At 34.4% G+C, this 16,658-nt stretch overlaps 1 protein-coding gene across 1 annotated transcript in view; it reads left to right on the top strand.

The window, feature by feature from the left end:
• The window catches only part of ERC2 (ELKS/RAB6-interacting/CAST family member 2), a 526,287-nt gene that overhangs the window by 15,065 nt on the left and 494,564 nt on the right, over positions 1 to 16,658 (top strand). The window contains exon 2 of the mRNA XM_075159071.1: positions 2,761 to 3,563. Coding sequence (XP_075015172.1) covers positions 2,907 to 3,563 — 657 coding nt within the window. The 5' untranslated portion in view covers positions 2,761 to 2,906. The remainder of the gene's footprint in view (positions 1 to 2,760; positions 3,564 to 16,658) is intronic.

Consider the following 16,658-nt stretch of genomic DNA (forward strand, 5'->3'; position numbering starts at 1 on the left):
CACCAGCTGGCCATGTATCAGGTCTGCTGTATCTAAAAATATTTGATTGTATCCAGTTTAAATTGGCATTGACAGTTTATGCTAGCAATCTTAGTTTTTTACCAGGCCAGATTTTTTTTGGGGGGGAGAACTGTATCAGTCTAGAAGACAGTTGCATTTGCTCACAGTCTGCCATGAGTCAGTGGAAGGAAAATGATTTTCAGCTCTGATCTCATGTGAGATCCTCTTTGAAGGAGCTACAGATCTTTTTCAGGAAACTAGAAATATACAAAAATGGATTTCCCGGAGTGCAGTATGAGTGATGTTATTTGGCCAGAGGATGCAGCCACTTGAGAATTAGGATAAGCAATTGCATTGCTCCCAGTCACCATGAGATACGGTTTTTATTGATCAATGCAATGAAATTGAGATGGCAGAAAAGCTGCACCAGTTTTTTTGTGGAACAAGCTGTAGGTCATCTCTTGAATGCTGGATGACAACTGAAAAGGGGGGTGGATTTGGATACTCACGATAATGTCAAAATTTGAAAATGCAAATTAGCAAGTTACATCTGGTTTCTTTAAATCTGTGTGCCTTGGGGCTAAATTCTGGAAGCTTTAAGAGGTTTTCATGGCTCAAGAAGTTGCATCAGGCTTTTGCCTCTAGAATTAAAAATATTCATGTTATTTTATGAGTTATGTGATCCTGAAGTAGAAAAGAGTTGCTAGAATGTAATTTTGTACCTATGTCTTCCTAAATAGTTAAAACCTACATTTTTCTCATTGAAGTAGGTACCCCTGCTTTGCTTTATGCATAGCTGAATTGTTTGTACATGGCAAAAAGTGCCAATGTATATAGCTGAGCTGTTTGTACATGGCAAAAAGTGGTAATGTTTTATGACAGAATTACTGGTCTTGTTAATATAGTTTGTATGGAACAATGTTATGTTAGCTTGTTTTATCCATTTTGCCAAGGGCAATGTTTGCATTGAAATTAATTACTTTTAACGGAGCAGCCTGGGTGCAGTACAAAAAGTTCAGGGTTTCCAAATTATCAATGTTGAATAAATACCACACTTATATTTTTGCCCAGCACCATAGTGGCATCGTCATCAACATTTCAGTGTAGTGCTGTGCCTTCCACTTCTGAACCTTGTGACCTCTTGGGAAAGAGGTGAAATTCACAAGAATGGCCACTGTTGTATAATAGTAGTTGAAACAAGTTGAAACATCTCAGCTAATTTGGATGCATACTGGTAATTCAAATGAAACAAAAATGCCTTAGACTATGCTGGCTGTTAAACTTGATGAAAATGTAGCATATACCGAGCAATTCTTAGAGTTCATATAAGCCATGTGGTATATGCTTGTATGGGATAACGAGGGGTTGGTGGAGAACTCGGCATGCTCCTTGTTTGCTGACATAATTATCCATATTGTTTTATGCTAATATTGTTGGTGAGGATTTAATATACTAGAACTTATTAATAAATATCACATCAAATCATCCTTCTGCCTGCCCCTGCATCAACACTTTTTTCACGGCAAATGTAGAACAGATGTTTTAAAACGCTGGGAAATAATGTATCTATAGATAATGAGGATGCCTTGAGGGTATGGTTAAAGATTACTGGATTTGACTGAATCCAACTTTTGTTCTTCCTCTAGATACCTTTGAAATAAATGGTGCTAGATCTGGTTAATGACCACCAATTTAATTAATACCGCAAATTTATTGAAATGGTCAGATTTGTTTAAAAGAAAATATTAGTGGGGCTACCTAATCCTAGAGTCCTATTTTATGTTTATATTTATGCTATGTAAAGTTAATAAACTTACTTGAAACTTGGTAAATGTATAATAATGGTATTCAAGACTCTGAAAACAGAGCATTGGTCCATATCTATCTGTCGTTTGGTTAAATAAATTACAAGGATAGTTCTATCAAAGTAATAATATGATATCCATAGGAAAAAAAGAAAGAAAATTGTATTTCACAAGCACTCCTTTTCTAAATGAAAACCTAGATTATTGTCATGCAACCTTTTCCAGAGACACTTATTAACAACAAATATTAGCAAGCTAGTACTTCATTGAACAAATAATACAAATATTTGTAATACATTATAATTGTTTAGAAGGAAATATTCACTCAAATTAGCTTAGTTCAATTGTTAATTTTTCTTACTAAAATGTTTGTACTTGTTACAGCCAAACTATTAGAAACACTGTTTCCTTCATCCTTTTCCTATCCAAAAACCTCTTTGTTAATCCAAACAGAAATTAAAACCCTTGCCTATTTCCTTGTTCTGTCTTAACTAATCTAATGTTACTAGAGATTATAGAGAACTGCTGAATTGCTACTTTTATACTGTCTTTTGAAAGTGTAATATCTTAGTTTGGGTAGTTCTTAATGTCAAGAGCAGCTATTTTTTTTTCCTTTATATAATTCCACATGGTCAGTCATTTAAGTCCATTAACATATCAGCTAAGATATGTTTTTGGGCCCATGGTGCTTATTGCAACGTAAAGCTTGTTAAACTAAGTCAAAATGTCAAGATATTTTCTAGCAAGAAAGAAATAACTAGTTTTTTCTTCTGAATGAAATTAGTTTGAAAATGCATTTTTAACTAGTCATCCTAAATAAAAATGTATAGTAAATTTTATTTTTAAAGTAATTACTCTAGGAAGTGGGTTACTTTATTTTCCGATATATGCTGATTACTTGTAAACTTATTTTCCAAGATAGAAATTTACTTAATTTTATAATATCTTTTTTCAGGTCTCTGACTTTGGAGGAACAATAGATTTTTGCCTACTGGAAGCATGCAGTGAAACTGCCAATATTTCTAGCTGGAATTATAAACTTACTATTCCACTTTAGTGTTACTAATTTCTTACTAAATAGTACCTCAAAGTAGAAGAAAAATGTATGGAAGTGCAAGAACAATCAGCAACTTAGAAGGAAGTCCCTCCAGGTCTCCTCGTTTGCCAAGATCTCCTCGCCTGGGCCATAGGCGAACAAATAGTGGAGGAGGAGGAGGAACAGGTAAGACGTTATCAATGGAGAACATCCAGTCCCTTAATGCAGCCTATGCAACATCTGGACCAATGTATCTGAGTGACCATGAAGGTGTAGCTTCTACTACTTTCCCAAAGGGCACAATGACTCTTGGAAGGGCTACAAATCGAGCTGTGTACGGTGGTCGAGTCACAGCTATGGGGAGCAGTCCTAATATTGCTTCAGCTGGACTTTCGCACACAGATGTCCTTTCTTATACTGATCAGCATGGAGGTCTGACCACATCTTCACACCATCACCACCATCAGGTTCCTTCTATGCTGAGACAGGTTAGAGATAGTACCATGTTAGATCTGCAGGCTCAGCTTAAGGAACTACAGAGGGAGAATGATCTTCTCAGAAAAGAACTAGACATTAAGGACAGCAAGCTGGGATCCTCCATGAATAGCATCAAAACTTTTTGGAGTCCTGAGCTAAAGAAGGAAAGAGTATTGAGGAAAGAAGAAGCAGCCAGAATGTCAGTTCTTAAAGAACAAATGAGAGTTTCCCATGAAGAAAATCAGGTAAGTAATTCTGAAAGTTTCTTTCTGTTGGATTTACAGCTAAGTACTTGATGTTTTGCTTATGGTACTGTATCCTATGCTGTAACAAGTTTGACTTTTACAGCAGAAATGTGTCTTGATCTATCTGCCTCTGGCTGCTAAACAGTAGGAAAGCACATTAATAAGAATCTGAATGCAGATTATAATTTCCTTCATGCTGCATTCTTTCACATTGTAGCTGAAGAGAATGATTGTTTGTCACTACCCATTTTCTTATTTTTAAGGCTCTCTCTAGTGCTTTTTTACAGCAACAGTCTAATATTCAGCAACCTTTTCTGAAGAGGTAAATGAGCCACTTCTGCAAAAGTGTAAATAAACATCCAGTAGCATATTTTGTATGAGCTGTATAGGGAATACCTGCCCAGTTTTTTTGAAGTTAAAAGAAGATATGATATTAATCCCCATATGCAATTCTGTAATTCTACGTTACAGAATGAAGTTGAAGTTGTGTTTTCAGCAATGTTTCAGACACCTGTGTCTTAGAAAAAGAGCATCTTGTAAATATGTATTTCAAATACTTCTGTTCACAACATAACATTCTTAAAGTTATAAAAAGATTAAAATATTTTAATCTGGATAAATAAAGCAATAAGGTCAAGCTCTGAGACTCTATGCTATTTCACAAAGCTATACAAAACAGTGGCACAGAATAGATCAAAAAAATTCTCATATTGCTGTCTCCACACACTTTTTGGCTGCTGGTCTTATTTTAAAGCTGCTCCTTTTTTGACCATCTGTTAACTTTCCTCAGACAAAAACACAATCCTGTGTTTCTCTCATTTCTAGATTCACAATCTAAACTTCTTCGCTGGCAGGCAGCAACAACTGAAATTTTTAATTTACTTCCGAGTTCGGGATCATCAGTACTTCTCACCGAACTATCCACCTCTTAGGCATGTCATGAACCTAAATATCTAAGGAACTAACAAGCCTGATACCAGTTACTTCAGGGTCTTAATCAGGAATTCAGTATAGTGAATCAATTTATTATTTTCTTGTATAACTTGTGTATCCAGACTGACAGTAATAGTTACTGAATATTTATTTATAGTAGGTGCACTAGGATGCTGCTAGAACCAATATTATCAAAAACATGTTTGGTGGAGGTTCTGCTATTCAAAAGCCTTATTGGTTAGACATTCTAATCTTGATAGTCTGTGTCACCTTAGCAATAGGGGGAATATCCTACTACACTCTGTTTTGGTAGCCTTTCTTATGGAAATGTCACGTTAATATCTTGTATTGGCATTTGGAATCTGAATCTGGTATTTAGACACTTTGTCACCTGCCAAAGTGGTTATGCATTTGGGTTTTTTTCTAAAAGCTATTTCCTCATCTTGAGGGGAAAGTAAATTAGTGACTCTGTTACGAGTCCTCCTATTCATTCTTTCATTTCATAGAAGATTATAATCTTTTATTTTTAACAAGTGCTCTTATTTTCTTGTAAGGGTGAACCTAATAAAAGACAAAAAGAATGTATTTTACCCTATCTATATATTTAACATGAATCCTTACTCTATAATAAAATAACATAAAGACTGGATAGCCCAATATTCCATTGCTAAGAATGTCCAAAAGTTCATAGAATAGACCTAGTATACAGTCTCCACCGAGTACTCTTCATGATCCAGCTACAGTTTCTGTGTGCTTAATAACGTTTCTCCCAACAATTCCCAATACTCAATTTATTTGTTCTTTGGATGACCTTTTTTTTTTTTTTACTGCTACTGAGTACTGAGCTAATATTTTAATGGAAATATTTATCATACCTGAAGAATCTCACCGGTGGTTATAATAATTTTAGATCCCACTTTGTTATGCATGAAGGTGGGATTATTTTCACTTGTGTATAACTTCACACTTATCTCCCTGAATTTTATCTGCCAGCCCTTGCCTAGTTGCTTAGTCTTATAAAATCCTTCTTTGCATTTGGCTTTTGTCTTTACTGCCCTGAATAACCTAATATCATGAGGAAAATCAGTCATCTTACTATTCACCCTGTTCTCTGGGTTGTTTAGGATATGGCAGACAGCACAAAGCCCAGCCACAGGTTCCAGCAAAACTCCACAGAGGCCTTCTGTTGGTTTTATGACTTGACCATGTGTTCCTGCTATTTCCTCTCTTGTAATCAAATATTTATGTATGAAAGGACCATCCCTCTTACCTAATTGCTGCTGAGCTTTCTTGTAAGCATTTGGAGAGGAGCCTTTCTGAAGGAATGGCTTTGTAAGTCCACGCTGGCTGTGTCAGCTAGTTTTTTAGTCTTATCCACATGGTTATTAATTCTTTCAAACAACTAATTTCAATTAAAATTATCAAAAAGCTATAATTTTAAAGACAAAAAAAGTAATGCCATCTATCACATCTATACTGAAAAGTGATAGATCTATCCTTGTGTGTCTGAGGGTTACTGGCTTATGAAACTTCCTTTCTTAAAAGCTGAGATGTTTCTTACTGAAACACTAAAAACTGTTTTCAGATCAGCTGTGCATGATGAAATTGACCCTGAGTAGGGCCCATAGTGTCATAGCCAGCTTCAGGAATTCCCAGGAGACTGGAGAAGGACAAATCTAGCTACCTGCCAAAAAAAGAAAAAAGAAAAAGAAAAAATAAAGAGAGAAATGAGTGAATTATAAGTTTAATATTTTTATTGCAGTTTCTGGAAAAATATTGTAAGAACAATCAAAGAAAAAATTATTTGTAAACTGTATTAATTATTTGTATTTTTAAAAAAATTATTAGCTATTTCTAAAACATAAGGAATATAGGGGAAAAATATAAAAAAACCCACTAACACTCAATATGGATTTGTCAAGAATAATGTCAAACAAGTCTGGTTTTTTTGGATTACAGGAAAACAGGCTTTATGCATAAGGGAGAAACAGTAGTAACGTATTGACGTTAGGAAAACTTCTTACGTTGTCTCAGAAGATTTTCATTAGCAAGCTGGTGGGAAGCATATGAAATGAAATTGCTATTATATGGATGCCTATCTGATTAGAAGACTGCGTCGAAGTGTAATTATCATTGATTCATGGTGAAATTGGAAAGATGCCTAGTAGGATCTTGTAGGGATCTGTCATGTGTTGAGGCTTTCATCAATGTTCTGAATGATGGATATGTATTATGCACCCAGATAAAGTCAAGCTGGGAAGGGTTAAAAGCATGCTGGAAATAGGATTATAAATGAAAACAAATTTGACAAATTGAAGAAATAGTCCGAAAAAATAGGATGTGTTTCAACAGAAAATTGATAAAAATTAAACCTTTTGGAAGCAAAAAGAGACCCATGAAGAAATTTATGGACAGTAACTTGGACATTCCTGATTTTTTGAAGATTGTTTTACTTTTGAAAATGTATGCTTTGAGCACCTGTTCTTTGATATTACAACCCAAAGTTAGTTGTCTTGTCTTTCTATTCTTCTTTTGTATTCTTTGTGATGTATTTTCTAACAGCACAATTAGTAGTATTCTATATATGGATCGATTATATACATAGAGGCAGGAAGTACTCTAAATGTTTTTAACTATTTAAGGTTGTTCTTCATCTTGGAATCATCCATTTGCAATTTCTTAATCAAAGATTTTGCATTTTTTTTTTCCAGGTAGATAGTTATTCTGTCTAATCTTGCTTGAATGTGTTATATAGAAGAGTTAATGTAGAAGGTTTCAATGGAGAGCAGAAGGCTATGAGGTGGAAAGAACTGGGAGGGAGGACACAAGAAATTATTCAGCAGTATTCATTCCCAGGGTTGTTCCCTGTCTGTCAAAAAAAGAGGGAGGAATGAGCTTATCCATTCGGATTAGCTGGTTCTAAGACAACATATTAATGTTTATCAGTTGACATGCTGCTTTTATGAAATTGCAATAACTGAGTTAGATTTACTGTGACATTTTTAAAATAAACTGTAAACTCAGTTGCACAAAATAATGCCTCTTTTCCCTACTTAAAAATGTCATTATTTAATACTACATAATTAATACAAAATGAACCACTGCGTGCAATGAACAGTGGCTCTTTTTCATTCATGATATGGTTATATGTTGTTGTTGGAAATAAATGGTGAGTTTGATCCTTTTTTTTTTTTCTTACAGAAAACCAGGTAATTTTAATTTGCTTAATGTGTTCTTTGAAAACATAGTATAAATTTAACATATTATAAATTTTTATCTTCTTTTGAAGTTTAGTTCTGCAGGATTTTTCTTCTGATTAATGAGATGAAGAGAAAGGATAAAAAAGATAGTTCCTTTGAGAGGCTCATAGTTTTGAATACAAAATTATTCCTTGAAATAATTTTTATATATCTGTAGTAATATGAATAACTCATAGATGCTGCAATTAACAGAATAGAGCTGATAAAATAATCAGTAGATAAGGATATGCATATTCATGAAGTCAGAACTGTGAGTAGTTACTCAATGTTATTTCACATGCTCTTAATTTTTACTTTGATTCATGACAAGTATCTAAGTAGAACTGTAAAAGAAAATACACTAATAAATATTCTGAAATGATGTTTCCCTTCCTGGTATTAATTAAACTGTATTCCTAATAAAACCTTGATCAGGCTAATGCATACATTCTTTAAAAAAACAAACCACCACCACCCCCCTCAAGCCAAAAAAACAACCAAAAAAACCCAAACCAAACATACCATATGCTTATTTTGCTTTCTGATGCATTGCACGTCGTACAAAGTACACTCTTTTAGTCATCTTTCTACCTTGTAAAAAGAAGCAAGGGCTATAATTTAAGTTGCTGTAACTTTGCTAGCTTATCTGGGAACTAGTCAGTGGAGTTAAAAAAATTATTTATATATACTTGTAAAACTACATATAGTTGAAAAATTTTATGTATTAATATATTAATATTTAATATTGTTATTGCTATTATTATTATTATTATTATTATTATTATTATTATTATTACTCAATGGTTTCCATGGCTGGGATCAACCCTGCCTGCTTCCAAACTGGACAGTCCATTGCTTAGACCCTGCTGGCATCCTCTAAATGCAAGTCAAAGGAAGTTGAAGATCTGTTATCTCGTCGCTCTGTCTGTCCACTTCTGAGACTATTCTTCATCTTTTTTTGAGATATTTTGTTTATGCCCATTGAAATTCTGGAGGTTTGACCCTAGTGGAATATGCAGGGAGGTGCCAGCAATTGGGTCTTCAGTTTGAGTTCCCAGATAGGTATTTTCTTCCTTAATATGCATTAAAGTATACACTTGATTACTGGTTGGAAAGGTGACACCCCCCCCATCCCACCCCCCCCCCCATTATTCCTAAATACCAGAAGTGGTCAGAGGAGTTTTTTGGGGTATAAATACCTTTCAGCCTGTCTCATTGTCTCTGTGCAAATGTGTGCAACACTACAAATTTTGAAGCTTATTGTGAATATTTATGAAGCACAAGTTTACACGCAAAAGGTAAAGCTAGTAACCTGAGAAATGAAAATGTTCTGTTTTACTATGCTTCCTGAGGTATGTTATCACATTAGTAAACTAATTTAATAAGGGTAAAAAAAAAAATTACCTGATTTTTTTTTTACTAATTATGTCTCTTTTCAAGAAAAAGTAATAAATTTAAATATTTTCAACTTGAATTTGTAATATAGTATTTATGACCAGTGAAAGTGTCTTTTAAGGTATTTTAAAGCCAGTAGGTTCAGCACATTAATTCACCTTATTTTCTGTTTTTCACTGTACTATTGTTTCCTGCTTTCTTCAGCTTTTTTAAATACTTCTGTCTTAAGAGCTGCATGCATATTTGTCGGTTTTAACTTTATTTTGGATGTTTTCACTGTTTTCTTCATTTAAATTCATGTACATTGATGGCAATTTAGGTAAGTGCAAAATATTTCTTCTTTACTTTTTTTTTTTTTAAAAAGACAAAGTGCTTAAGCATTTAAAAGTGTGGAATAGATTAAACATTCATTATAGAGCAAAACTTCATTATCTGAAGATGAAAGTATAATAAAGCAAAAGTACATCAGTAATTTTTTTTTTCCCCCCTAATTTGAAAATAAAATGTTCCTGTCAAATGGGAGGAGGCTAAAATTGCAGGACTCCTCTGCTGAGGAATGACGGTATATAGGTGGTGTGAAACAGTGAATAAGTCATGCCAGAAGGGTGTGTATTGGCTTTTATGCTGCTGTTACTGATGATGAGGAAAGGCTACTAGTTCTGTGGTGTGGAGTGGAAAGAGATAACAAGGTGATCATAATACTGTAGATATCCAAGGAAATTTTGAGGAAGCAATAACCCAAAAGTGTTTAAGGGTGAATGGGGAATGTAATTACTTTTAACCTTTTTTGTTGTTGTTGTTTGTTTTTTTTTTTTTACTGTGGGATTTTTAAATCTGAAAAAGCTTGGTAAGTACTGAGCTAGAAGAAGAACAAGGGGAATGTGTCCAAGTGTGCAAGTACTTGTTTAGTCTTGACTGAAGCTTTTTGGTGGTATTCTGGTTTAGTTAATAATACACATATATACATTATATAGTAGAAACTAATACTTTAAGCTGTATGAAAATTATATCACATGTTAATGGTCATTTGGAAAGGATAGTAATAATAAGTTATATGCTTTTGTGCATTTTGGAGATATAAAGAGATCTGAGGAAAGTAAACATTGATTTTATGTTCTGTTCCCCCCAGTATTTGAAAAAGATAAGGAGTGTGAATTGTAGTCTCTAGGATGCGCTGTGTATAACTCTGTCAGCTGAAGGAGCACTATTATTGTATTTCAAACAAAAGATACTTTATTAATCATGTTAGAAAATAAAAGTTGTTGAAAAAGTGATTTAAACTTAAAAGAATATGAGCAAAATGCCTACTTTAGTCAGTTGGGTCAATTTTTGGTGATTTTTCTTTTTTTTTAATACAGGATATAGGTCATTCTCAATTATGTCAGTGCCAAAGTGCTAGCATTTAAAAAAAAAAAAGTTATTACAATTGCATCTTGAAGTCTTAGAATGAGTGTCAAATAATGAGTGTCAGTGAGTGTTATTTATAAAGAAGTATAAACAAGACCTGTCATGTTTTAAGGAAAGATGGATTGACCCTATAGCAGAAACAGCATTCCAATAAAAGATGTTTGGAACTGTGTAATGCTGTATGACCTAGAATTGTGATCTCATCAGCTTTGAACATATTCATATCCTTTGCTAACACTTGACGGTACATCACTGAGATACTACAAAAAGTGTTAGAACGATATAAAGGAGATAGGGAGAGAGGTAATTGTATTGTATATAAACCATTCTGGGTTTTGTTAGAATTGAGAGGTATCTGATACATCACACAAATGGTAAACTATTTGATAACGCAGGAACTTATTTTGAAAGCAAAGCATAAATGAAGTCTCCTGAAGAATGTTAACTACACATTTTAATCTCACAAATAGTGAGATATCATAGATAATACATCAAACATTATCCTTGGTGAATTTCTTTCCCACTGATTGTGATGGACCCTGCAGTTTATGTTTTTGTTTTTGTTTTTTTTTAAATATTTTTATTTCTCTATTAGCTTCTGTAAACTGGTTTCCTTCCTGCCTTTAAACCTTGAGGCCTTACAGTTAATCTGAAAAAAATGCTGGAAATGACTCTTCAGAATTTTCCATCATCTGAAGTGGGGGAGAGAAAGGGGAGGAAGTACTGAAAAAATGAGTCATTCCTTTCTCATTATACATTTTTAGTCTTTACTATTTCAGACATTTTCCCTCATTTTAGTCCTTTCATCTTGACTTTTCTGAGAGTTGTCCCCAGTTTACCTACCAGGCAGTCGATAATGCCATATTCTATTAGCCTGCAATAGGGAACTCCATCCTCTAGGCTATTTCTGAAAAACACAACCTTTTTGGCTGTCCTGCAAAGCATTATTTTTATTTATTTTATATATGTATATAATTTAAAGATAAACTTGCATGATCTTTCCTAACCTTTCTCTTTTCTGTAATGTTTCTGAGTTCATAAGATGCATTTCAGATTGTTTTGGCAGGGTCAGGGGAATGTTATGATGGTGACTTAACCTGTTGGACACTAATTCAATTTTCTTCTGGATTTTTGCTTGTCTGGGAGTTATGGCTTGTTACTGTCATGTAGGGTCAGAATCTGACTTTACCTGTCGTTTGCTCTGTTCAAGGTGTCTAGCATTCCTGACTATAGAACTGTCGTATTTCCCTGGTGTCAGAGAGTCAGTTGTAAAAGCTGTCAGTTGCAAGATACGATTTGCTACTTGAATTCATTGCTAGAATATCTGTCAGTTGAGTTAGCAAAGAAACTAGCATTCAGGAGCCCTTGGTATATTTTATAGAGGATAACTTTGGTTCAAATTGGATTGCCTGTAGCAGGAGCAAATAACTCTTTTGAATTTAGTAATTTTAGAATATTTGGCCTGTGGGATGGGGAAATTTACTTTTTGAATTTCCTTGCATCTGCCACAATATAGTTATTGCTCTTACTCCTGGTGTTTGAAGATGATATACAAAGCTAACAAAACACATGTGAAAAGAAGCCAGTAGACTTCATATGAAGTGCTCTTTGAACCCTGAGGGGAAAGGAATAAATGATGTTTTTGCCAAAAGGAAGATCCTGAGGCAAATAAATGTAAATATTTCTGTGTTAGAGACTCAGAGGACCCTGAGGTCTTTTAAGGTAATCTCTGTTCTAGTTCCATCTATAACTGAATGAGAGTGTGAGGTCTCCACCACATCACATTTCTGTAGAAGAAAAGCAAAGGTCAGCAGAAACTAGAGAAAAAGCATAACACACATTGGGATGCAGCTTCAGAGGAGCAGCAAGCCCTGAAACAAGGTCTACTTTTTGCACAGGCTCAAGTTTTCCATTTAATTGACTACAGTATTAACTGTACGGAGTAAAACTGTCACTGCAGAATCCGTGTTTGAATTAAAAGAAAAACAACGCAGAAAGAGGCAGGGAGTTGTGCTTTGAAAATTAAATACTTCCTACGTATTTTGTTTTAAATTATGAGTAGACTGATGTTGTAGCTCTTTCAATTTGCAGGTAGAAAGTCTGAAAGAATAGTCCTCTTAGTGTGAACTTTTTCCTTTGTGTGATATTAACTCCAGTCAGCTAATGGTTACTGATAAAGTGCAATGTTCTTAACTAATTCAGTGAAGAAATGCCTAAATATGATGGTATAGTATTCCTGATGGATACAGTAGAAGGTGGAGGTGAAATAGTGGGTTGCTTATTTAAATATTGCTATACAAAAGCATTAATAAAACGTTTCAATCCAAACTTGAAAAACACTGAAATCAACAGGTCTGTGATAAAAGCCAACTGGTCTATTGAAGTATATATGTAATTATACACATACATATGTATACATAAAAAATTATACATATGTTGGGATTTTCAGAATGTTTTGCATTCAATGATCGTATTAAATTCCTTCCCTGTGTCAAAAGTTTCTACTGTTCTCTGAGTGTTAGAAACTAAGCTGTATCTCTTTGAATTTTGAGGGAAACCAAAATTCCCAATTGCCCTTTATTCTACAGCCAAAATTGTATTTCTTCCCATGCCACTCTGAAAATGTACCTACTTGTCAGCACAGCTCTCCGGAATACAGAGTATATGTTACCTACTTAAAAACTATTTAAAATAAAGGTTTGTACTGAGTTTGACGTTAACATAAATACATCTAGGTACACATTATATTGTCTTATTTGTTTTTATATATATTGTAAAAAACAAAACAAACCCACAACCCTTTTATATTTCTGGAGATGGTTAATACTGCCATGAGAATTACAATATACCACTGGAACGATATTACAGTATTCTGGAAGTCTGAAGTTCTTCCTACAAAATTTGTGTTCAGAGAGACATTGTGTTGTATGGTAGTATAAGTTTTACTAGGAAGTTTCTGATACTTAAGAGAGATTTGGCATAATTTTTAATCATTGGTTAACAACTGCTTAGAAGGCTATCACCCGCTTGTGGATAAAATGTTGTTTATTTTCATTTTATATTATTCTTTTAGTATGTTTATTGTTCTATTTATAACATATACTTATAACTCATATATTCGTAGTTTGGTTGAAATGTGGAAATGAATGAGCTGTGTAACTGCATAACTGTGTATGAATAATCTAGTATTTTCCTTACACTAGAGAGAGATTTTTGTCTTCAGATTCCCTAGTGGAGTTAAGGAAGGGAGGAAGGAACTATAGAGTAGAAAGCACAAAAGTTGGTCAAGAAAGCAAAACCAGGCATTCTTCATCCTGTTCAGGCAGAAGAGGGAGAGCTGTCAGAATGAGAATTTGAACAATTAGACAAGAATACTCATGATAGACTTTTCCACCTGAACACACTGCATTACCCTGACTTCAGGACTGCAAAATGAACAAGCAGTGCTAGTCTGGCAAAGTCCAAAGAAAAATTATTTCTAAATAATACTTTAGAGAAGAGTTTGTTTTCTTAAATAAGTATATAGGTATAACCATGAAACATGAAGTGAAGCCACCAGTAATAAAGATTCTATGTTAAATAGGTAGGGCATTATCCTTTTCAGAACTCAGATCTTGTATAAAGCAGTGTTTCACTGTGTAGAGGAGTGGTGCCATCAACAGCTAAGAATGGACTATAGGAAGATTTTGCAAATTTACAAGAAAACAAAATTATCTTTAGGAATATATTTTTCCACACTTGTTTCAACTGGAAGGTCTTTTTTTCGTGTCACAGCGGTCTCAGAAGAAAGTGGTAACTTCATCCAGTTGGAAACTGTATTTGAAAACCTATGGTTCCAAAAATCTTTCTAGGTGTTAACTTCCCAGGTGTGTCCAGTTGAGTCATTTTGCTTCCAAATATGTGAGGAAGAATCTACTCTTTATTTGATATGCTTGAACTAAGCTTTTGGAATAACTCAGGGGTAAAATACAGAAAAAACTTGATCTCATATTTGTTAACTTGAGTATTTTATGGCAAATTGCCTTACACAGTGTTGTGTTATTAATATTTCAGATATTTTAACACATCTCAATCTCCAGCTGGCATTGTTTATTTCAGGGTGACTTTTTCAGTCCTCCTGCGGGTACTAGATAATTGAAAATTTGTGAAACTCAGCATTGTATATATGCCTTTTTGAAAGAAGTCCCATCGTGTGTAGATTTTCCATCTTTACATTCTGATGAAGGTTTGCTCTTAATAGCTTTCAGGGCATTCTTTTATCTTTTGGACATCCATTAGGAACGGGTGATTCAGCTTGTAGAGTTTTGTTTAGAGAATTTTTGTTTAAGTTTCATTTATTTCAAATTCTACTCCTTGTGGGTTGTGACTGTATTTCCCCACTATTTTAATACCCAAACTTGAAAGTTTATCTGCTTTGACAAGTGTGTGTGGTTTAATGTCTTCTGACCTTTGCCACCTCAATCTTTTTCTGCAGAACTTTGGATCTTAGTAGGAGGGGTCACAGAGCACTTGCAAGGTCATTTTATTTTTGTGCCAACCAGCAATCTCGCACATTCTTCTCCTGCTGCTTTTCCCAATAGTTGTCACTAGAATTTGTATGCCTGCATAATGTGCTAAATAGGGACAAAATACTTTTTTCCTTCCCCCCCCCCCCGCCCTGGGTTAATTTTCAGCTGGATCACTTCCCTGACTGCTCACCATCTAGTCATGTGGTAGTGTAAAGCAGGTAGAGGATTGAGTGACCAAGAGTGAGAGATGAAGGTGGGACCTCAAATTCTGGCAGCAGCTCAGATTCTGCTGCTGAGTCTCTGTGCTACTGAGGCTTGACTGCCTTTGGCACTTAAGAAATTTCTTGAAAGAAAGCTTGAATATCTGTATTATACTGCAGTCTTCATTTCAGACATACCTCATTGGGTCCAGAGAATAATATTTAGACTACTTTAGGTATTTTGTACTTGCATACTTGCATCATGAGAAAATGGTGAATACTGATATTCTTGTGACTGCAGTGTACAACACAATTTGCCACTGAATTACATTCTCTTTGGCAGGTCAATAGTGCATTTTAGCTCTGTCATCTTTGGTGTTTGCCCTGAACGCTTTATTTTCAAATGTCCATAACTATTTTTATTTTATTCTATCTTGATATAATCTGAAGGGTTGGGTTTTTTCAATGACTTGATTAAGATCAGTCTTTCCCTACTACCATGGGAATATTTGGGTGGTTTTTCTTTTTTTCTTTTTAATCCTGGCTTAATAGTGTCTACAACAAATTTAATTCTTTCGGCTTTGAAGGCATATTTTCCTCATACATTTTTTCTAGAACTAAGTAATCATCTGTTTTTAATAATTATCTTAACAGATGAGGAATTCTAAAATGTGCAGAAACAAACAGTTTTTAATGCAAAAAAATCTAGAAAATAGATTTTGTTATGAAGTATGTATCCTCTTCCTCTCATTTTATTGCTTAATTCATTTTTACCAGATTGTAGAAAATTCTGGAAAACACATAACAGGGTTTGCTGCTGTTCTTGTTTTTAATTCAGCTCGCAAAAGGCTACTGGGAGGATTATGTGTGATCAAGAAGAGTGAGTCAATTTGTATAAACTCCTTATTTATACTATTTACACATCTTACACATTCAGTATTATCCTGCCCTTTTTTGTTGTGCTGTTCAGCTGTGACTATGCATTTTCTTTGACTCCTAAATTTAAAGTCTGCAGTGTCTTGAGGTATTAATTCTGCACTCTTGGTTGTGGCTACTCCCCTACTTTTCCCAGATTGACAAGCTCAAGCATTTAAATACCAAAAGAATAACTGTGTTTCCTCTTCATTGATGCTTTGAATAGTGTGGTCATTAAAAGCAATGTTTCCTTCTCTTTCACTGTGCAGGAGAAAAATTGTACCAGGCGTCAGTCATATCTAAGAGGATAAAAAGCTTAGGTGTGAGGAGCCATGAAAAAAGGCGAGGTTTCCAGTTACTCAGACATTTATCCTTCCCTTTTCCCATATAACTGTGCCCCATGAGTAAGTACATGGAAGTGGAGTGCTATACCGCAGGATCAGTTTAACTGAAACAAACAATCATTTGGGAACATAGATGTGAACGAAATGGAGGACT

This window comes from Calonectris borealis, chromosome 10 (assembly GCF_964195595.1).
Source record: "Calonectris borealis chromosome 10, bCalBor7.hap1.2, whole genome shotgun sequence".
Classification (NCBI taxonomy): Eukaryota; Metazoa; Chordata; class Aves; order Procellariiformes; family Procellariidae; genus Calonectris; species Calonectris borealis.